The sequence below is a fragment of the Amphiura filiformis genome, chromosome 7 (genome assembly GCF_039555335.1).
Source record: "Amphiura filiformis chromosome 7, Afil_fr2py, whole genome shotgun sequence".
Classification (NCBI taxonomy): Eukaryota; Metazoa; Echinodermata; class Ophiuroidea; order Amphilepidida; family Amphiuridae; genus Amphiura; species Amphiura filiformis.
Genome location: NC_092634.1, coordinates 5,025,052 through 5,049,430, shown reverse-complemented (window position 1 = coordinate 5,049,430; position 24,379 = coordinate 5,025,052). Strand labels below are relative to the sequence as shown.

The following is a 24,379-nucleotide window of genomic DNA, read 5'->3' as shown; positions in this document are numbered from 1 at the left end:
GGTTCATTAGGTTTGTAGAAATTCAAATACAATATTTCATCTTGACAAAACCAATTTGTTTTACTGACCTGACAGTTTCGACCATCTTGGACGATGGTCATCTTCAGAGTGATGTTTTTTTCGACTTCTGTACACCAACAGAGGGCGCACCAGCGCCCAGAAGTGGGTCGTACACATGACTAAGGTAATGGGCCCCCTCATCAAAGCCAGATTAGAACATGACAAGACTCTGAGTAAACGGACTATTCTCGCGGTAGATGACATCATTGATCTCCTTAAATTTGTGTTAACCACCACATATTTTCTGTTTCGTGGAAAAATATATAAGCAGCGTTTTGGTGCAGCCATGGGGAGCCCGGTGTCCCGGTTGTCGCGAACTTGTATCTGGAGTTTCTGGAGCAACAAGCTATAGCAACAGCCCCCTTGGATTGTAAACCGCGCTTATGGAAACGTTACGTGGATGACATTTTAGAAATTATAAAGGAAGACCAAGTGGAAAATCTCACCACGCATCTCAATCAAACGGACCCCACGGACAGCATCAAATTTACGTATGAGAAAGAGCGAGAAGGATCCATACCGTTTCTTGATACTTTGATTGTGCGCAAACCCGATGGTTCGTTCAAGCTACTGGTCTACAGGAAAGCTACACGCACAGACCAGTATTTAAATTTTGCTTCACATCACCCTATCCACCACAAGTTGGGCGTGATCCGCACATTATTGGACAGAATGAATAGTGTTATATCTGAAAAGGAGGACAAAGATCAGGAAGAAGGCAAAATCAAGCACGCACTTAAACAATGTGGCTATCCCGAGTGGACGTTTAATCATGTTAAACGCAAGATGGATAGTAAACAACAGGCAACAAAGCCCAGTAAGAACAAGAATTCCACAGAAAAAAGCAAAGCACTTGTTATAGTTCCTTATGTTGAAAAAATGACGGAGACAGCCACTGTATTTTTAGAAAACATGGTATAGCTACTGCGGTACGTCCCCCACACCACATTAAGAAAATGTTGGTTCATCCAAAGGACAAAAGAGACTCCATGAGTACTACGGATTGCATTTATGAAATCCCCTGTGCAAATTGTGACAGTACTTATGTAGGAGAAACTGGGCGTCGCTTCGAAACAAGACTGAACGAGCATAAGAAAGAGACAGAGAAAGTAGCGCGTACATGTAGTAAAGGAACTTTTACTCAACAAACAAGGAAACAATCGGTCAGTGAACAGTCCAAATCAGCGATTGCGGACCACGCCGCACAACAAAATCATATTATCAATTGGAAAGATGCCCAAGCCCTCGAGAAGGAATGTAATTCGGGAGCCCGCCGTATCCGTGAAGCAATCTGGATAAGGAAGAGAGCACCGAACACCATGAACAGAGACGAGGGGCCCATTACCTTAGTCATGTATACGACCCACTTCTGGGCGCTGGTGCGCCCTCTGTTAGTGGACAGAAGTCGAAAAAAACATCACTCTGAAGATGACCATCGTCCAAGATGGTCGAAACTTTCAGGTCAGTAAAACAAATTGGTTTTGTCAAGATGAAATATTGTATTTAACATGATCATGTCTTTGCATAATACGCTTGACGCAAATATCTGTGTGTAGCCAAGTTGATTCTCATGATCGAGAACTAGATATTTGCCTTAAGTCTCCTCCTCTCCCACCAAAATTTTTAAAAATCACCCAATGATGCAAGTGAGAAAATGAGAAATTACAACACAGTGGCATAATATGGGGGACAGTAATACTGATCAAAAGGGGGCAGCACACAGGGCTAGCTAACGGTATATCGCAGTACTGATGCTGATGATAACTGTTAAAAAATTGATATGCTGCCCTCTATAGGTAAAGCATTGATCCCTTGTTTGTTTGTTTGTTTAAACGGTCGCTCAGTGTGGAGACACGCTTGGGTCCTGATGGGACCAGGCTCAAACAAAATGCTCAAGCCAGGCTAAAAGCCTATATACATGTAAAAGAGAAGTGAGAAACAGATTTGAAGACAAAGAACAAGGAAAAGAAGACCACTCCCAACAATCAAGTTAATAATTTTACTGTCAGCCTTTGAGTCATGAGAAAGGAAGTGCTTAATCCAATCTCAACTGCCACTGGGGCTGTTGTTCTCTAATTCAAATATAATACATGCGTAACATTATTTTACCAAAAGCCGACCAGTCCATACCCTAAAAAGAAGATGGTAGAATCAAGAAAAGCTCCTTTAATTCTAAATATTTGTGTATTTTGCCTACAGACTCAATATACTGTCAGCTCATTGGTCAACCCACCATCAGATCAAGAGCTATGCAGGGCAGGCAGCTTGTGTACACTCAAATTATTCATCCAATCAGCATTGACTAATGGACACACTATCAACCAATCAGGAGATAGTGCTATGACATCATTGATGTACCAAGTGGAGGCTGATGCAAGCATGTGGGCAGTATGTGGCAGAAGCAAAGGGGTGGTGACTATGCCATCTGGTGATGAGATCAGGGAGGTGATACTAGAGGTTATGCCTCAGATTCCTGGCAATCTACCACTACCAATGGTGAAGCTTTGTAAATATTGGAATGCTGAACAAGGAATGGAAGGTAAGGCTCAATATAAGCTATAGTTTGATCAGCTCGTAATCGGAGGGAATTGTTAGGCTTTTACCACTACCGTACGCCGAAAAGCAGACCCACATTAAGAATGATATAGTTTACCTGTCTGGTCTATATTGTGCATATTAATGAAAGTAGATGAAGTATAGGATTAAATTTTGTAAGATTAAAATTTGTTCAAAGTATAGGACTTGGAATTGATAATTGGTGATGCGAGATGTCACAAGACAATTCTTGAAATAAAATACATCAATATTAATCTGTGAGGTGATAAGTCCCACCAATTACAAGCTGATCAAACTATTATGTAGAAGTGTCAACTGCAGACGACAAGTTTCAACTTTTCTTTAAAATTTTTTAAAGGATTGTACATTTTCATGACCATATTTGGAATCACCTTGAAAAATGTGTTAATATGAGTACAAACAAGCCCAGTATTGGTTCAGTGATTCTTGAGATAGCTGTTGTTTATTTGATAAAATATCTCAAAATTTGGGACCTTTCATGTTGAAACCTATGGGTAGCATGTAAAGCATTAATGTTATATGTAGAGATCTATGCTAAGAGTAGGAGAGGGTGTCATGAATAGGAAGGTTGTCAGATAATATCATTGAGTTGTTCTAGAGGGGCTATTTTTTTTTCCTTTAAAAAGAATTCCATTTTCATTATTTTGTGAAGTCTTGACAGTTTTTACAATTAAGTTTTAGTTTGGAGGCAAAACTTGTTAAAATGTTTAGCAATTACTTTATATTGTGTTGGTTTTTTTTATATAAAAAATGCTATTTTTTTGGGTTAGTTTTCAGAATCCTAGTTGTGCATAATTCTCACCCTAAGCAAAATCAAAAGCTGGTGTTCATGTTTAAATGAAAATTAAAGAAATATTTTGGTACTTAATATTTATTGCTGTTTCTACACACAGGTGCAGAAAGCCCAGAAGGTGACAACTCTAGACAAACTGAGCCATCAGATGACTCCACACCTAGTCTTCTCTCATTTGAACCAGGCCAGGTCTATTATAAGAGTATGGCAAGTCAGGTTTTAGTACTACCTGAATCTGATGTCAGTGTGGTAGAGGTGCAATCATAGACAACTCTAGACAAACTGAGCCATCAGATGACTCCACACCTAGTCTTCTCTCATTTGAACCAGGCCAGGTCTATTATAAGAGTATGGCAGTCAGGTTTTAGTACTACCTGAATCTGATGTCAGTGTGGTAGAGGTGCAATCATAGACAACTCTAGACAAACTGAGCCATCAGATGACTCCACACCTAGTCTTCTCTCATTTGAACCAGGCCAGGTCTATTATAAGAGTATGGCAAGTCAGGTTTTAGTTCTACATGAATCTGATGTCAGTGTGGTAGAGGTGCAATCATAGACAACTCTAGACAAACTGAGCCATCAGATGACCCCACATCTAGTCTCTCATTTGAACCACACCAGGTCTATAAGAGTAATGGCAAGTCAGGTATTGGTCCTACCTGAATCTGATGTGAGTGTGGTAGAGGACCAGGGAGGGGGCAGATAAAGTAAGCGCTAGCACTGGAATAGACAAGTTGGCCACATCTGGTCCGATATGGTTTCCTATTGCAGCCAGGGCTGGTCCATGACTGGACTTACGTGTTGCCTAGTGCTGGCGCTCACTGTATCTTAAAGTGTCTTGAAGTGGCCCATTGCATAGCGCCTACTCATATGGTCCACTTTTAAGTGTCACTTTATTTGGACCAAGCAAAAGTCTTTTTGTCTGGTCCATTACCCACCATATTGCCCAGTACTGGGCTACATCAGCCACGCTCCCTGTGATATACTCATTATTTTGGTTATTAATTGACAGCTAGTGCTCCACACATACGTATTTATGGGCACTTGTTGCAAAAATTACAAACCAATTACATATTGCTCAACCAAACTGTTTTGAGATTGACCACTTATGCATTTGGAATGTGTAGAATAAGTGAAAGCAAAACATGAAGAAAGATACTCAGGAGCAATGTGTGTGAGACATTTAAAAGTTAAGTAATTGATGCTACAGCTAAGTTTAACCCTGTCCAGGTCTTTCATCATATTCCCTACTGACGTTCTGATGTCTGTAGAGAACAAAACATGAGCCAGCTAATTATGCAAAATCCGGAGCTCATTTATGTTATAGGCACTGAAAATGGACCAAACAGAACTGCAGTAGTTAAAATGAGGAAAGACAAGGACTTGAGAAAGCATTTTGACAGTTTTCCGTGGAAGGTATTGCTATATAATTAACTCTACAAGTAACTCCTATGAGCTGAGATATATTATGTGATCAATAATTTATGTTCATTGCATGATAGATGTGAATCAAAGTTAACTCTTTAATATATAACTCTTTTAATTTTTTATTTCCATAGACAAGATAAACATTCTTAAATTTAACATTGAGGTTAAGGTGAAATCCTAGAGAAACACCTATAATCCTATTATTGATTAATGAATGATAGGTGCTTCACAGAGAATATATCTGACAATTCCCATAATGCATTTCTCCCATTTCAATTTCTTTACAAATTTGCTGTGTAGTACAGCTTGGGTTGATAGTAACAAAATGTACCTATATTGTAATTCTTGACTATGGACTCAAGTTTAGCCAGTCTACTCTCAAAATGAAAACAAGGGGAAACTGTACAAAGTAATGGGAGTGTCATAGTGATGTATCATGTTGCAAAGGATTCTGGGAAGGGTAAGGTATCCTCTCTGATGGCAAATCACATGTTGGTTCTACATGCATCGATGTCAGTTTGGTTGAAACGCAGTTGTAGAAAATCCACAGTACATAATTTAAGTGTCATATCGGTTATTTAACAAAAGTATGTCAAGGCACATGCAGCATGTGAATCTGATATCAGTGCACAAGCACAGTGCCGGTCAAGACACTTCTGTATGTAACGGTATGTTGGTTGACGTGTGATACTGGGACTACCTGTTTGCGAATAGTGCAGCCAATCAGTATACTTTAGTAATATATCTTCAAGCCATTCAGTACAATATATACTGAGAAACATACATTTTATTGTCTTATAATTATTATTAAAAAAAGTGAATCAATTACATAGAATGTTAATAATTATGAAATTTGTGCCAGCTGAAGAATAAGAATCCAGACCTTTCCCCTAAACTAGTAGATGATGATGCTCTTGCTATACAGTTTTGTTTAAATGTGTCAAAGTCGAAATGGATCAATTCATGGGCAATACCTACAGTATTAAAATACTGTAGGTATTGCCCATTAATGACAATGCTGTTCATTATCATGCCTAAAGCCTGTTTCAACAAGTGGAACATGTTGCTCAACCTCTTTATAACTACTGAAGGCTTTCATGATAAAACTTATGTAAAAAAAGTGCAATAAAATATAGCTATTATAATACTAATAAATATATTCTGCCTTTATACTTATAGTTAGTAGATATGTCAGGAATGGGGTTAACCAAAAGAAAAGATGAGTTTGTTTTGAAAAATAAAATGAAATTTGTATACATACATTTCATCATATTTGTAGACAAATATTTACAGTAGTTTATTGCACAAAACCAGGATGTGGGACCACAGAATTGGACCATGTGCATAAGTGTCTATATTACCATGAAGTGGAATTTTCAGTTATATTTGTCAAAAAATGCTTTTAATTTTTTTGTTTAATTTTCCTTTCCATTGGTAAAATATATTTGATAACAGTAATGTTTAATAGAATAGAAAGATGAATACAGGGAATTGTGTGTATATAAAATGTGATAGAAAATAAATAAATATGAATATATGATGTGGAAAAAAGGTTTAAACTCTTTCATTTCAAGTCTGCAGTGGTCACCTCTAACTTACTTTAATGCCATAAAATATGATTTTGGTAAAACCGGGAATCCCTGGTTTTAATAAAAACTCCTAAATTTGACTTTAATTAAAGCTTTTCAGGCTTAGTCATTCACAGGGTATTTGTGACATGTCATGTCAAAAGGAGACACTTTTGGGCAGGATCGTAAATGGAGAAATAGCCAAAAACCTACTCGGGGTGATTTTTTCACAATTTGGGTTTGTTGCGAATTTGTGATGTTATTAATGTTAAAAATATTTTCTGATAGTTTCAGACCAAAATATAACTGGCATCTTTTTTTTTGAGACATTGTCAATAATATTTTTAAAAGCCGATATCTCAATTTCCAATTTTATAATACCATAACTTACGAACTCAATATCTACACTTAGGAATGTCCGATTTCATTGGAGAAAACGGCGTTGTGGAGCAAAATATCTCTATATTTAAGATATGTAAAAACATCAAAATTGATAACCTGCCCAAAAGTGTCTCCTTTTGACATGACACGTCACATTTAAGTACACCATTAGGTATTACAATTATTGTGCTAAAAGTAAAAATTAGGGGAACAAATCGAGGTGGTTCTTGTGAGCAAATCACACATTGCTTTTATTCGCTGTCGTAGTGCACGTTAGTAACCATTGGTTACTGCTCCAAGCCTGGGCTCATACACCTGTTCAATTTTGATATGCCATAGGCTTTGTGTTGTGATCATTTCGATCAGTGGTTCGTAACAAAGAAAGCATGATCCAGTCGACCTAGCAACGGTCATATTCTAACGTGCACTACGACAGCGAATTGGCAGAATATAGTGTGCACACATTGGATTTCGACCTGCAGCTATATGCTCCTGGACCATAACTAGACATTCCTCACAGAGCAGCTATTCATTATTATGATCCAAAATTATACTTGGATTTGTGATTGATTGTGTTTTCTAATATGGTAATCCTATCTGAGAAACAAAAATTAAAAAACTGAATTTCACCAAGACTTGAACCACCAACGTAGAGACTACTAATGTCTATACTGCTACAGCACACGTTCGAATCGCCAGAAGGTCGTTTATCGACTAATAATTAATGTAGTACAGGTATAAGTTGATTCCATTTCTTATGGTCCAGGACCATGGTTGTAGGTCAATAACTCACATAGACAACATTACAAGTCTAGACATAGGTAATGGATTTCATATTGGTTAGTGATTTTATTCCAAATTATTCATAGGCAGAACCATTGTATTCATTTCAATGTGGATTAAGCATTAAAGGATATTAGAGTCGAGCGGTAGCATGACCAGCAAGTTTTAAAAAAAACGACTGATAAAGAAGAATAAACAGATGCACCGCGGGACTATATTTACACGAAACAAAACGCTATTGTTCTATGATATTTTTCGCTGGGTACAAAATATATCTAAAACCATGCTAAATCTTATTTACTGTCCAAAGTGTAATATTTTAATAACTCATTAATTCAATCTTACAGTCAATCCGATTGTTTGATAATAAACAAACATTCTTGCTTCATTTTACGCAGTATTTTATAGCCAAATTTAGTGGCAAATCATAGCTAATCATACTGATATCCAGAATCTTTCGACACTGCTACAGCCATACATGGCTGTCACTGTCGCACTACTTTTTTGAGATTCACTTCCAAATATACCCTAGCAATTTCCTGGATACCCTCCATACAAATTCTGGATCCCATTCGCCAAAAAATCAAGTTTTTCACAATTCTTTTATTCTTTCCGGACCACAGCATACATTCATATTAATAAATACTCCACTTTTACACGTCGTTATATCGAAACGTCACCGTGGCGAAGCGGTTAAGGCCATGGACTTCTAATCCATTTATGAGTTTTTGCTCAAGTTCGAAACTTCCCACCACTTTTTTTTTCAATGTTTTATTAACCAATTTATTGTCATAAATCAAGAATAACACCATTTTGAACACCCATTGCTATGGTGATATTATTTTTTTTCATCAAACAAACAATTTATCAGTGGCTCTGTTCACAGCTCAGACTGAAATTATATTTTGAATAAATATTATAAATTGTCACAAATTAAAATCACAAACCGCGAAAGATAGCCAACAACTGCCGCTAAATATTGATATCCAACTAGATTTCCCCACAGGGCTATAAAGAACCACAACCCGCGAAATTTGGATATCCAACTAGATTGCCCCGCAGGGCTACAAAGAATCACACACATATCCAACAAGCTTAAATTATAAATTAGCTCCCAATAGAGGGCAGAGCTTGATAAGGGACATTCAATTCACAAATCGCGAAAGATCGCCGACAACCGCCGCTTAATAGGGATATCCAACTAGATTGCCCCGCAGGGCTACAAAGAACCACAAACCGCGAAATTTGGGTATCCGACCAGATTGCCCGTAGGCCTATCGATTATAAAGAACCACACACCGCGAAATATGGATATCCAACAAATTAAGACCACAAACCGCGAAAGATCGCCAACAACTGCCGCTTAATATTGATATCCAACTAGATTGCCCCGCAGGGCTATAAAGAACCACAAACCGCGAAATTTGGATATGCAACTATTGCCCCACAGGGCTTCAAAGAACCACAAACCACGAAATATGGATATCCAACAAGCTTAAACTATAAATTAGTTCCCAATAGAGGGCAGGACTTGATGAGGTAAATTAAAACCACAAACCACAAAAGATCGCCGATAACCGCCGCTTAATAGGGATATCCATCTAGTTTGCCCCGCAGGGCTACAAAGAACCCCAAAGCGCGAAATTTGGATATCCAACTAGATTGCCCGCAGGCCTATCGATTATAAAGAAAAAACACAAGCCGTGAAATATGGATATCCAACAAATTAAGACCACAAACCGCGAAAGATCAACAACAACTACCGCTCAATATTGATATCCAACTAGAAAGGGCTACAAAGAACCACAAACCGCGAAATTTGGATATCCAACAAGCTTAAACTATAAATTAGCTCCCGATAGAGGGCAGGGCTTGGTGAAAACAACAAACCACGAAAGATCGCCGACAACCGCCGCTTAATAGGAATATCCAACTAGGTTGCCCGAAAGGGCTATACAAAGAACCACAAACCGCGAAATTCGGATAGCCAAGTAAATTGCCCCGCAGGGCTACAAAGAACCACTAACATTAAAACACGATTATCTTGCCTAGTCGGGGCATTTAGACGCTTCCGTAGTATAGGCTTAAATATATGGTCGAATCCAACGAAAAGTGTACACGGCATGTTCAGGGCCATACCTTAAAAGTATTAATCAATTGGCATTCGTTTTTGTATTGTGTTTATTCGCCTTGATCATACGCTTCGCGCCATATATAATAAGACCCCCTTCTGTGAAAATCTTAGACACAGAGACCCCAAAACATGCTTTTTTTACCCATTTTTTCAAAATATTTCTTAAAGTATTTTTAAAAACGTCTAAATCAGTTATGAAACGAAGTCATTGGATTGAATCTAAATTGATTTCCTGAAAGGCGTGTGTTCAAAGATTGCCTGTTCAATTTCTCACATATTTTACATAATTATTTTTTGAGTGTGGTATTTTTTTACATTACCTACGAATACAATTTTTCATAGCACTAGATATATCTTTAAAAAATGGAAATCACTAATAAATGCGCAATTGATACAAGCTTTGATATGTCAAATACTGAAATGCATTGCATTCGGACATCTTTATTATTGTGTTTAGCTGCCAGAAATTCTAAATGGCACAAAGGTAGGTTTGGTAAAAAATATGCATTACCTCCGAATACATGTTAAAAGCTGTGTCATTTCCACAAAGTGAGAGAATAGTAAACAATAGTTAAGCAATAGGTGCAGGGTAATACACTCTTTATTTCTACCAAGTTTCAATAGCCTGCGTTTAAATATTTCTGAGATGTCAACAATAAAAGCAAGTATTCGTAGGTAAATTTCGGTAACCGAATGTTACCTACGAATACAATTTGATATCATGACAGTATTGTGAAACACCGCCATTCACGCCAATGCCCATATTGGTACATAACGAAGGCCTGTATGTTTGCTATCAAATCATGTGTCAATGAAAGTTGCGAATTCACATACATGCCCACCATGCAAAACTGAATTTGGCTTAATTGTTGAAAAATATGTACTGAAATAGACGACGGTCTGCTCATTTGAAAGAAAAATCAGATTCAAAGAAGATTAGAAGGGACAAATACTTGGATTTGTCAACTGTCATGTGTGCTTCATTTTAAATGTTTACCGACCTTCTGGTGTCTGGGTAATTTGTGTCCAAATTGATTTATTCGAAGGTAACTTTTGACGTTTTCGCTAAGGTTACCTACGAATACCATGGAAAAAACGACTGTTCTCATTGTCTCATGATCTACTGACAACATAATGATGGACCCTGGTATAAAGCTAATTGTAGTTGCCCTCAAACGAAAGCCCACAAGACGTAACTGACTCCAAGATGGACTTCACAAGTCTGCAATAACGGTTTTAAGCGAGTTGTGTGCAATTAAGCAAATTAAAGTCACTTTAGTGCCTTTATTTCTTACTTCAATACTCTTTCAACCGCTGTGAACCGACATTATTAATACATGATAGGGTCTAAAGTATCAATAAACGCACATAAAGAAAATGATACATTCAAAGTGCTTTATAAAATGAAGTTTTGATTGGGATATCCACCAAAAGTCTAATTCTTACCTACAAATACTGAAATGTTACTTACGAATACAGCATAATACATGACATGTGTAATGAAGTGTCGCTACCAATGGAAATTAATTGTCAAAAACTTTAAGCGGTACCCCAGGACACTATTATTACCCATATACGGACTCATTCAACAATTATTTATTATGTAAAATTGCTGATTAATTACTTGTATATCAAAATGAAGTGGTCAAAATCTTGCTAAAAGCATCAAAAAAATATTGATCTAAGGTAATAGCATTTATTCATTTGGACGTACCATCTGAAAGAGATCTAAAAACTCCCATTTTATTAATTCATTACCATAATAGCAAACTTTAAACCTCTAAACTCAATATAGATATTGTCAAATCGCTCATTTTACCTACGAATACCCGGGTTTCTTCACCTTTTCATTGTATAAAGCTTTAGGTGTATGCGTATAATTCCTAATATTCTTGAAAACATATATCCTACTCGTTCATATACAATGTGTAAATTGATTCATACTCATTTGATAAATAAAATACAGAAACTGACCTAAACTTCATTTTCAAAAATGAACTAGCATAAATTGACTAAGATCATATTGATCGCGTTATAAAAATAAAAACAAATATTTTCTGGTTGAGCTAGCATTTTCCTGACACCCTGTGGTCTACATTACACGAAAAAAGTGTTAATGGGAATATTCCATTTGTTTTAGGTTGATTAGTATTGCGATAGTGAAAGCATCCTAGTGGTATTCGTAGGTAACATTGGGTTTTGATATCACATTTACTATCACACGTCCTGAAATGGCACTTTTGGTTCCTATAAGGCCAATATGTCATCAATCAATGGGCAAAAGGAAAAAATTGTGGAGACATTTTTATTTCGGATTTTTATTTTTGGCCCGTGGACACTTTTGGTTGGATTCGACCATATGCGCATTAACCAGTTCCGACTTGAAGTAGGCCTAAAGCGGACTTACTCTCTGTGTCTCTCTGGCATTGTCTACATTGGGTGTGTGTTGTTCATATTTACATTTTCTTTACATATTTACGTTGCCTTGAATAATTAAAGTGTATTAAAATATATCTTAACATTACAGTCACGCGTGACGAGCAAGTTTTAAAAATAAACGACTGATAAAGTTTTGTTAATTTATCTTTTATTGTCATGAATCAAGAATAGCAATCTCAAACATCTATTTTTCGTTATATTATTCGTTTTATGGAGCACTTCGTAACCTGATGACTTCTAAGCTTGGAGCTGATTGGCTACATTCATAAAAAGAAAAGAAATCTACCAAAAAAACGTTGACAACGTAAAGAAATCAGCAAGTTTAAAAAAACCCACCTCGGCTCACTTTTTGAAACTTGGTCCCACTTTGAACATCAACACGAAATCAGTGTTTTTATTTATTTCAACAGAATACATCGTTTCCAACAAGATTACAAGCCTACTTGTTATTCGTTTAATTCAATCATTAATCATGATTATTATTAAAAAAAAAACACAATAGGATATTGGTTTACCATGCAAGAACAAGATAATAACCTTTTAGGTCGTTTCAGAAAGCTTACAAATTAATATCGCATTTGCACATTAAAGATACATAACACTTCTGGAAATGTTTTAAATTTATATAAATATGATAAAGTTGAAATCAGTACCTTTTACAAATGGGACCAAGTTTCAAAAAGTGAGCCGAGGTGGGTTTTTTAAACTTGCTGATTTCTTTACGTTGTCAACGTTTTTTGGTAGATTGAAATATACATGAGTAAATGATCGAGTACTAAGTAAATACTTAATCACCATCCTCCTCAATTTACTAGAATACATTTTCGCCTATAGAGGAAAACGGAAGAGTCGTGATTGGTAATTTTGACCTATAATATAAGGCCATACTTGATGTGATCAAGCAAAATCAGTCGGAACTCGAAAATATTGCTTTTGAGATATAGCTAAACAAAGGAATTATTTCCTTTTGTTTCCTCCTGTTTTGGAAACTCTTTAATTACCCATATCTTTGGAACTGGTTGTTCAATTTGAATTGGGTTTTTGAAAATGTTATTTACTCTCATAAAAAACTGAAAATTTTTTATTTCCGAGTTCCGACTGATTTTGCTTGATCCCATCACATAATGAGATTTCTGGAAATGGGCAATAAAAGAACATTAGCTATTAGAAAGCAATATATTTCGGCATAGAAAGAGCAAAGTGTTTTGTTTTTAACATGCGATACACTGCACCTTAACCACTGCCGTTGCCTGTTCTCCGGACGAGCTTCATAAATGTTTATTATATTACATAAAATTGTGGGATAGGCTTTTACGACGGGAATTCATAACAATTAGTAGGTTTTTAGCGTGTTCGCCGTCGGACAAGTTTAGAACTGTCAAGCTTTCGTCAGGAGTAGCTCTGACTTCTTCAGGACAAAGTACCTAAGAATGAGACATGTAGACCGCCCCTTGTCTACTGATGACTCTGAAAAGAGCCGTTTGCTGAAGACTGCCCCTTGTCAGCAGAAACTAGCAGATCTCGCCTATCTGCTGATTTTGTAAGTTTTGGTGGCTCTAAAAGAGCCGTTCAATGAAACTGCCCTTGTCTACAGAGAACTAGCAGATCTCAAAATCTGCTAATATAAAGGTTTTGGTGGCTCTGAAAAGAGCCGTTTGCTGAAAACTGCCCCTTGTCTACAGAAACAAGCAGATCTCGCCTATCTGCTGAATTTGTAAGTTTTGGTGGCTCTGAAAAGAGCAGTCTTCAGCAAACGGCTCTTTTCAGAGCCACCAAACTTTCAGCAGCAGATAGGCGAGATCTGCTTTTTCTGTAGACAAGGGGCAGTCTTCAGCAAACGGCTCTTTTCAAACCACTTTTATATTAGCAGATAGGCGAGATCTGCTAGTTCTCTGTAGACAAGGGGCAGTCTTCATTGAACGGCTCTTTTAGAGCCACCAAAACTTACAAAATCAGCAGATAGGCGAGATCTGCTAGTTTCTGTTGACAAGGGGCAGTCTTCAGCAAACGGCTCTTTTCAGAGTCATCAGTAGACAAGGGGCGGTCTACATGTCTCATTCTTAGGTACTTTGTCCTGAAGAAGTCAGAGCTACTCCTGACGAAAGCTTGACAGTTCTAAACTTGTCCGACGGCGAACCCGCTAAAACCTACTAATTGATATTACATAAATGCACTTATTACTTTAATACTGCTCCAAGAAAGTATCCTTACACTTGGAAAAAGTAATCACAACTTCAAAACTGAACTATATTGGGGTAACTTTGTTTTTTTAATAGATGCACTATCTAATCCGGCACATGTTGACACCCCATTGAATCCTATGTGACTTCCAAGAAGCAAAGTTACAAGCATTTGATTAGATGAAAGTCCAGTTTTAAAAGTGACGCACTGGCCTATTCAAAATTCCACGGACTAGACATCTGGTTTGAGAGTGGTATATGGCTAATTTGTGTGTGCCTTTAATTTAAAACAAACCCACCCAGTAAATTATTTTGCCCACCCTGTAAATTCAACTTGCCCATTGCCCAAAAGTGCCCATCCAGTAAATTATTTTGCCAACAAAAAATTGTGGCACCATATAATAATTACCATCTAATTTCACTGCTCTTTCATACATAGGAGTAATGGTGAGTGATAATTAATATATGATTTCTAAATATCCAAAGTGAAATATAATATGGTATACATTTTTCTTAAAAGTTGCTAAACTTGCCAGTCTCTTTGTTGCGCTTGTTGAAATCTTTTTGCGCCTTGTATAGGCCAATTTGTCACTTTTAAAATTGGACCTTCGTCTATTCAATTGCTTGTAACTTTACTTCTTGAGGTCATATTGGATTCAATGTGGTGTCATAGTGTGCCGGATTAGATAGTGCATCTATTAAAAAAACAAAGTTACCCCAATATGGTTCAGTTTTCAAATTGTGATTATTTTTCCAAGTGTAAGGATACTTTCTTGGCGCAGTATATATAGCTCAGTGGTGACAGTGTTGTGCTAGGCTCCCAAAGGTTCCTGCTCAGGTTTTGGTCAGATTTGAGGTAAAGGATAATTTACGATTATAGTATGAATAATAGAGTGAATGAAATGAAATGCATTTTCCTTATAGAATAACAAGCATAGCAGCAGCATCGAGGGTCGAAAATGCAACATAATTTCCATAAAGAATGGGAAACATTTGCCATTCAAATTTGAGGTGTTCAAAACGTAATATAGAACACTTTCTTGATGTGTTCACAGCTGAGACGAATATAACTCAGATTCACAGTGCGTTATTGAAGTGTTCTTATTGATGTTCATGCGTTCTAAAAATAGCCACCGAGTCAACGTTTTCTGGATGTGTTCTTTTGATTTTCTGACACATCATTCGAACACATCGAGAACACACCAAGAACGTGTTCTCCTGCATGTGATATCGCATCATCATGTTTTGCAGTGCACCAGCACTCAATATCTTAAATTGCTGATTTCCCAGGACCGGTTTATTACCAACGTAATGTGCTAGATGTAAATTAAATTGCGTGTTCTGCAAATTTATTTTCAGGTACGATTAAAAAAAAACATGTAGCTTGTATTCCCTGATGTGTGGTAGCGTCGAATTAAAGACGTTATGACGAGCGATCTCTTATGGTCCCATTCCAGTGATTACCTCTGCGTCGGGTTACCCGAGTGTTTTATAAGCATTCAGAAAAACCTCATTTTCCCAAATTATTTCCGAAATATCACGAAAATTTACTTTGTTGATAAGTTTACCGCAAACACTAGTTCAACCGTCGAGATACATAATGAGACATAATGCTCCCGGGATAATGCTACGTACACTGGGGAATGGGGGGGTCTCAACATTAATTTTGGTGGAGTTATGCGGCGCGGAGCGCTGAACCTTTAAGAACTGAGTCAATCGAACTGATTTCTCGACAAAAATAGGGGCTTCTGAATTCTGAAACGAACAAACAAAATCTGAAATTTCGGGTTGTTTTATGTTTTCAGTAACGGTCAGTCTCTTTAATTATCTGTCCAGCCTGAGCATCTCAATAATTCGGTCGTTTCAAGTTATAAGGTGCAGGATTGTCTTTGGTTTTGGTTTCCTATTATCCTGCCTAAGCTCTTGACTGACGTCATTACCGATATCGTTGTCTATACCCTTTGTTACAAACTTGTAGAAAGCTTTTGCGGTTTTCATTCCAGTTTGTTATATAATCGTGTGACTGCAGAATGAATACCAGGTTTGAAGTTACCTTGATCAAAGTATACAAAAGAAGTTTTTATATTTCGCAGTGCATTATTCGCGAGCAGAGAAGTGGAAGAACTACATTTGAAACATATCAATTTATAAGCGCTCTTTTCAAAAGTCATAGTTCATTGAATTTACAACCGTATGACAAAACAGGCGAAAATAGTAAATTTTTGCACAAGATTTGCAATTTAAAGAGAATTGACCATTACTCATTCTAGTGACGCTAGTATATTGACAATATAAGTGTGCTTGTTCATTTAATGACATAGAATTTGAAAAAATATTGTAGGGAACACGTGAGGTTTTGACTTTTAAACCCTACAGTTTGGTCAAAAAATGTGCTTGGATAGGTATATAGTTTTCAACAGATTTTCCACATTCACCTTGCTATAACATTGAATTGCGTTATCTGTTGACCTAGTGACGAAAAGTGTTTTAGGGGGAAGTGTTAGCTTTCGTTTGATATTTAAAAAAATTCTGATTGGATGAAGGGAACACTTGAGTTTTCGACAAAAACCAATCAAAGAGGCCCATTTTTCAGCTGGAAGCTCCACGGTTCTTACATTAATATGCACTCAACCGTGTAGTGTAATCAAAGACTGTGGAGGAGACATTCACTGCTTGTTGTTCTCTGCTTGGAAGATCTTGGGCTTAGGTGTATCGAGGTGGAAACTGTGCGCATGATGGTGTATAAGAGAATCGTTTTTCTATAGAAACTTTTCCATATGGCGTAGTTTAGTTGGCGAAATAATCCTAAGATTATTTCTCTGTGCAACAATATAATAGACATCGAAATATTTCTAAATTTTTAGAAGGACCAATGGAATAATCCCCTGATTTTTGGTTTCTGAACAAAAGAAAAAGTAAAACTCATAACTTGAAACGAGATAATGTATCACGTATTGATTACGGTTTCTGTATTTGGTTGCCTCTTAACCAACCGATCAGCAAAAGACAAAATTCACTTCCAACAAACAGAATACGCCTAGGCTAATCTCCACAAAAGAGGGTTTCACATTGTAGTCAATGGAAGAGCTATACTCAATGGCACAAGCCTACCAAACATTGGAAGTTACTGTGGCAATCAGAAAACAGAAACTGAAAGCATTTTTATATGATATACAAATATTTTGTGCACGAAATACGATGAACTGCAATGATTGATGGACATAATTTAGAATTCTGAGAATTAGCTTAAACCAAATTGAAATTATGTGGGTTGTAATGGATTTGGTTAAGTTATTTGGACCGAATTCGTTTACTCTCTGTGCAGATCAAACAACTCGATTTGCTATTTTGATTTTGTGTGGGATATGATTGAATTGATTAGTTATTTAGACTGAATTAGTTTTCCTTACTTTTTGATGAGCGATAAATAAACAACTTGATTTACTATTTTGAAATTGTATCATGTGATTGAATTGATTAAGTTATTTAGACTGAATTAGTTTTCCCTAGTTATCTTTATGAATAAATCAGTAACTTGTTACTGTTTTGAGAATTACAGCTACTACACGACATAATCAACTTTCATTTGCGAATTTACGTAAATTTAGTAATGTTTATTAGTAGAACAATAATTGAAAAACGTCAATGATTTTCATAAATGTACGTTACTATTATTATGCCAATAATTCTGCTGTCAGAATTCTAAATGTCTTTCATACTTCGTGCGCGTGCATACAATCAAGCATTGGAAGTTTGAAATAGAAAACAGAAACTGAACTGAAAGCATTTTTATATAGTATACAAATAGTTAACTTATTTTACAACTGCGGACATATTTAAAATTCTGAGAATTAGCATAATTAGTAACGCAAATTGAAATTATATGGGACGTAATGGATTTGGTTAAGTTATTTGGACCGAATTTGTTTCCTTTGTGTTACTCACTATGACTAATAAATAAGCAACACGATTTGCTATTTGAAATTGTGTTGGATGTGATTGAATTGGTTATATTCTGAAATTGTGTTGGATGTTATTGAATTGGTTATTTATTTGGACAGAATTACTTTTCCTTACTTCACTTTTGAAGACCGATAAATAAACAACTTGATTTACTATTCTGAAATTGTGTTGGATGTTATTGAATTGGTTATTTATGTGGACAGAATTACTTTTCCTTACTTCACTTTTGAAGACCGATAAATAAACAACTTGATTTACTATTCTAAAATTGTGTTGGATGTTATTGAAATGGGTAAGTTATTCAGACTAAATTAGTTTCCTTATTTCACTTTTGATGACCAATAAATAAGCAACTTGATTTGCTATTTTGAGAATTACAGCTTCAACACATCATAATCAACTTTCACTTGCGGATTTACGTAAATTTAGTAATGTTTATTACTGAGACTAATGATTGAAAGACGTCGATTGCCATAAATGTGCGTTACGTACTATGACAATAATTCTAAATAATATCTATCATATCGTATACGCGTGCCCCCACGCGTGCACAAAATTTATGGCAACTTTTAACAACCATAATGACTTTATATAACACTACAAAATAATACAGAAACGACTTAAAAGGTTTATTATATGGTTGATTTATTGGTTTTTATTATGTTCAATCTTTAAAAGCTTTAAAACGGAAGAAAAGTCTCATTCTGATAAATTTCATGATTTTTATTAATATAATGAATATGAATTTATGACTTTCACTCAAATTTGTCTCCAATCGGTTGGAAATTGCCTTCATATTAATTCCATGTGGCAGGTTTGGATATTAATGTCTACTTAATGATGTTCATGATGTATGAAGTTCAATATCGAGTGTCTCCCATGTTGAACCCTGACTTTAACACTTGAACAAGTAACTGTCATAAAAGTCGCTATAAACCAATATATTAATATAATTGCTTTTCAGAATAATGTGAAATATATGTCGTTATGAACTCGGCAGAGTGACGAATAATTTTTAGCAATTATTGTATGCTTATGATTATGTTTCAGGTAATCTTTTATTTCCACCAAGAATTAACGGTAAATCTTATTGAAATCAAATAAGGCTGCCGAAGGGTGCAATTTTCTTTTTTACAATTTTAGATGGGAAACTTTTATGAAGAGTTGGGTGGGGAAATTTTGAAGACAACAATTTCGTCTCACTGGTATTTTTCAAAAACTCCCATCATGCCCATTCCCGCCCCTGGAAATCAACTGGTGCTGCGCCCCTTAACTATCTTAACACATTTGGATGTCTCAAATATTGCAAAACAACACACTGTTTGTTTGAGTTTACAAAACATGATTTAACAATGACCTTGCACATAAACATAAATGCAACCAAATTACATTCTCTAAATTACAATAATGACTATGGTTATCCGGCTGTCTTCTTCCGGCTGACTATCCGGCTGATTATCCGGCTGTCTTCTTCTTGATGTTGATTACAAATAATGTCCAGTTCCAACTTTTTAATTCCACGGCAATGTGAATCCTTTGCCAATGATGACACTCACATTTATTACTCTCACCGCAATTCACTCGTTGCTCTTCAAGAACCGCTCTCCGTTCTGTTCTGTTGAGACTTTAGAAGCTTACGGTATTGAATTAGTTATCAGCTTATCGACGAACACAAAAATAAATCCCTCTTTTCGAGATAACTCCACAATGTGTGAATTTTGTTCATTTTGAACAATTCCAAGTAAAAACGAAGTTGATTTACTGACGTTTTTAGTGACGTTTCACCTATACACTAGTGGCTTTATCAGACTGGCAACTCATCACATCTGACTGCTTGCTTTTATAGGCAACAGGATGCACCGTGGAGGGCGTGATGAGTTGGTCAAAGATGAGTGAGTAGGCCCCCTCGTCCTTGTTTAGAGTGTCATCCTTTTCGGCGGATCCAGATGGCTTCTTTCAGCCACCTGGTGGTCTTGTCGGCTTCACGATCAATAACTTGTGAGTCCTCCCAATTGATGGAGTGATTTGTAGAGGCCACATGATCAGTGATGGCGGATTTGTGAATGTCCGTGACAGATGATTGGCGTTTTGCTCGAGTAAATGGTTTTGACTCAAATTTCTCCACCTCTTTCTGGTGCTCTTTGAGTCGGATACCAAAGGGCGACCAGTTTCACCAATGTAGGAACTGGGACAGTCACCGCAGGGGATTTCATAAATGGCTTCCGCTTTCTGTTGAGGGAGAAGTTTATCCTTCGGATGGACGAGCATATTGCGGATAGTACGATGTGGCTTCATGGCTGTGGAAATCCGTGTTTTTTAAACACCCTGGACACTCGCTCGGATACGCCCTCTATATAGGGAACCACAACCATGCCTTTGGGGTTTTCACTGTCAACTTTTCGTTTTGAGGACGAGGGGGCCTACTCACTCAACAACACTATCTTTAACCAACTCATCACACCCTCCACGGTGCATCCTGTTGCCTATAAAAGCAAGCAGTCAGATGTGATGAGTTGCCAGTCTGATGAAGCCACTAGTGTAGTGGTGAAACGTCACTAAAAACGTGAGTAAATCAACTTCGTTTTCACTTGGAATTGTTCAAAATGAAAAAAAATTAACAGTTGATATCAACATTCCTAATGAACTTGTTCAAAAACTCCACAATGTGTCCTTTACTATAACTCTGAATTGACTGACTCTAAATATGTTCAACTTTGTGAACATTTTACTGCACTACATTTATCAGAGATCACATGCAGCTAGCTTCATAATTACTAAAATCTGCCAGTCTTGATTTTTTCCTTTTGTACCAAACTTTTACATACATGATGCAATACAATGAATATTCTGGAAACATCTGGGACGATTTCTAAACATGAATACTCTAGAAAATTATGGAGATTGCCAAAATCTATAAATAGACACGATGTAATTTTATATTCTGATCAATGGGGATTTCCCTCTTTGATCTTAACAGTAAACACATATCAAACTAAATAACTCACATAGTCAACATGGCACGTCTAGTCGAAGTCTAGACATATGAAGGTAATGGATTTCATAATGGTTAGTGATTTTATTCCAAATTATTCATAGGCAGAACCATTGTATTCATTTCAATGCGGATCAAGCATTAAAGGAGGATTTCGTGATCCTAGCATCCTCTTTTTATGACATTTTTCAGTAGATATCCACGAAAAAAGCTTATTTCCAAAATTTCAGTTGATTCCGATTTTGCGTTTGTGAGTTATGCATGATTATGTGTATTAAACTGCTCCATAGACAATGTGTTGTAATTTCGTTCTGTTGCACACGGAACGAAATTCAAATTTGGCGATATTTTTGCTAAACGAATTAATCTGCAAGAAATATTTGGTACATGAACATTATGTAGCCAGAGGTATCCAGTGGTGTAAAAATCTCAACTTTTTTTGGGAAAAGTGGGGGGATGAGGCTGTGGATCCCGAAATGCCCCTTTAAAGGATATTGAAAGTTCGAACATTGTACGCTAGTGGCTCCGTGATAAACATGATATTATGGGGATTTCAATGTCATCATTGTATATCACCATTATGAAAACCTTTTTAGCATCAATAGAATGATCTGATTTAGAAAGTAAAACTTTCTAATGTGTGTGTTGTATCATTTGTGCCTTCAAAAAGATACTTGTCGCTGTGAGCCAGTCATTTTGTTCAGTATTACATTATACACCAATCCGAGAAGCGTTTACTGTATTTGGCCCTCTATTGACGGCAACACAGATGTACCAGAGCGGAGATTTAATTCGTAATTCAATACTCATGATTGTGTATTGAATATCACTGTTGTGTACAATTCCCGGGTACAATTCTGTATAGCACACAATAAATAATGGATAGAACCCCCGACCTCGGGACACCGCAGTTTTACATCGGGGACACCGCAGTAATGGCGAAGTCGGATAGGTGTATATCGTTATGAATTCAGCAGAGTAACGAATCGAGATTACTACACGTTCACTTTTATAATAATGATTGATTCCGTTGCGCTGGAATGCCAAAGGTGCCATGTCAGGTTTTGGACAGATGTGATTTTTGGCTTCTGTTAGGGAAAAGCCAAGATGAAGGATAATTTACGATTATATTATGAATAACAGCGTGATGTCCACAAAAGCTTGACTTTTTTTTTAATTTACAGTATATCCGTGGAATAAATTTATTTTGAAATTAAAAAGACATGGAACAGTTGAACTTATTTTGCTGATATTTCTCAAATATTCTTATTCTATCGGTCGGACATCCGGGCTATCTCTACTCTCGGGCCCAAACTGCATGTGGCTCACGGTTTGTTATGAACAACAGAAACCGACTGTGAAGGAGGCTACATAGCGATGTTGTTGGAGTGATATTCAATTTCGGAAAAAAAACGACACTCGACCATGGAATTTAATTTTAAGTTTGTCAGTATATAAACGGTAAATCAAGTAAGTTTCTTCCACTCTGAAGACTTAGAAACTGTTGTGTGATTCCACTGACTATTTGCGGTCGAAATTTACATAACACCAATGACAGAAATCATCAACAAAAATTGAATCAGGGACTTGTTTTCACTCGAACATCATCAACCGGAAGTGACGTGACACGGACCGACAGAATAATCCAAAGTTAATTTGCACATAATTGCATAACAATGATGAAAAAGTCAACATTCACAAAAGAGTATCTGTATCTAGCTGTATCCGTCTTGTCACGGATAATCACCATCACTGGTTGTCGCATACTAACATCTTCCACTAGCACTTAATTTAGCTCCTTTAATACAGTCACGATGTTGAACACTCGTTTTCCGGGACTGATTTATAACGAACTTGATGTTCATAGATGTAAATTAAATTGCGCATTCTACAGATTTATTTTCAGTTACGATGCAAAAAACACGTAGCGTGTATTCCTCGGTGTAGAGCATGAAAATAAAGACGTTAAGAGCTCTCTCCTCTCGCGGTGCTTACCCCTGTGTTGGATTGCTTGTCTGTTTACACAATCAGCATTAACGTCACATTTTCCCAATTTATTATCAAAAGCCTACGAAATATTGAGTTTGTTGATAAGTTACCACAAATATTAATTCAACCATGTTAATCCAATACACACGTCTGAAAAGGCACCCCTAGCAATGGCAATCAAATAATTGAACTATTTATGGTAAAATCTGCCAAGTAATCGCCAACCAAATTCGTGTATGTCGTATGTCAGTTTCTCTATTGCAATATAATGTCTGGGAGCACAGAGCAATTATTGACAATAGAGTAGTCATGGGAAATCCACTTAAGTGACTGCTTATAGCTTCGAATTTCAACCAGCCTAATCACGAAACTCCAGTGGCCGAGTGGTTATAAGGCACATGTCTCGTAAATCCGATATTTTTCAGGGATCAAATAGGGAGGCCAAAGACTAACGAGTAGAGTGACTTACAACAGTACTAACAATTTCAAATGGGACGAAAATTTGGCTTTGCCCACTTACACTTAAAATCATATACGCTACTGTCTGGGTTCGATTCCCAGGCAGGATCACTTTTTCTACTTGTCTCCTTTATTATTTGCGACGGCGAGCCTGGTGAAAATTATGTTTGTTGAAATCCACTTAATTTACAGCGGTAAATCTGTATTACTGCGGTATTACTGCGATCTTAATTTACAACGGTAAATCTGCAATACTGTACGAGCCGTTTAAGTGCCGGTACAGACCTTTTTAGTGGCCGTAGAAGTAGAATATTCGATACAACATGTCTGCGTTATTTAATCTATCGTTCCCATTCTATTCGCAGTAATGTTTTTCTTCTAACGAATGTTTAATGATGTAACAGACATTCGACAACAACATGTAATTGATTTCCGTGAAGAAACATTCGTTAGAAGATGAAAATTAATTGAAATAGATTGAATAACAAATACTTGTTGGACGAATATTGGGAGTCTGTATACCCCCCTGGCAATCAAATGGTCGATTCGATTACCAGAAATGCAAACTCGAGCTGTCAGGTGTGGCACAGATAATGGTGTTCAAATCCAGGTTTAAGTCCAAATGAATAAT

General features: G+C 36.6%; 1 protein-coding gene across 1 annotated transcript in view; it reads left to right on the top strand.

The window, feature by feature from the left end:
- The window catches only part of LOC140156661 (trafficking protein particle complex subunit 10-like), a 46,058-nt gene extending 39,647 nt beyond the window's left edge, over positions 1 to 6,411 (top strand). The window contains 2 exon segments of the mRNA XM_072179597.1: positions 2,260 to 2,599; positions 3,531 to 6,411. Coding sequence (XP_072035698.1) covers positions 2,260 to 2,599; positions 3,531 to 3,697 — 507 coding nt within the window. The 3' untranslated portion in view covers positions 3,698 to 6,411.
- The last annotated feature ends 17,968 nt before the right edge of the window (positions 6,412 to 24,379 follow it).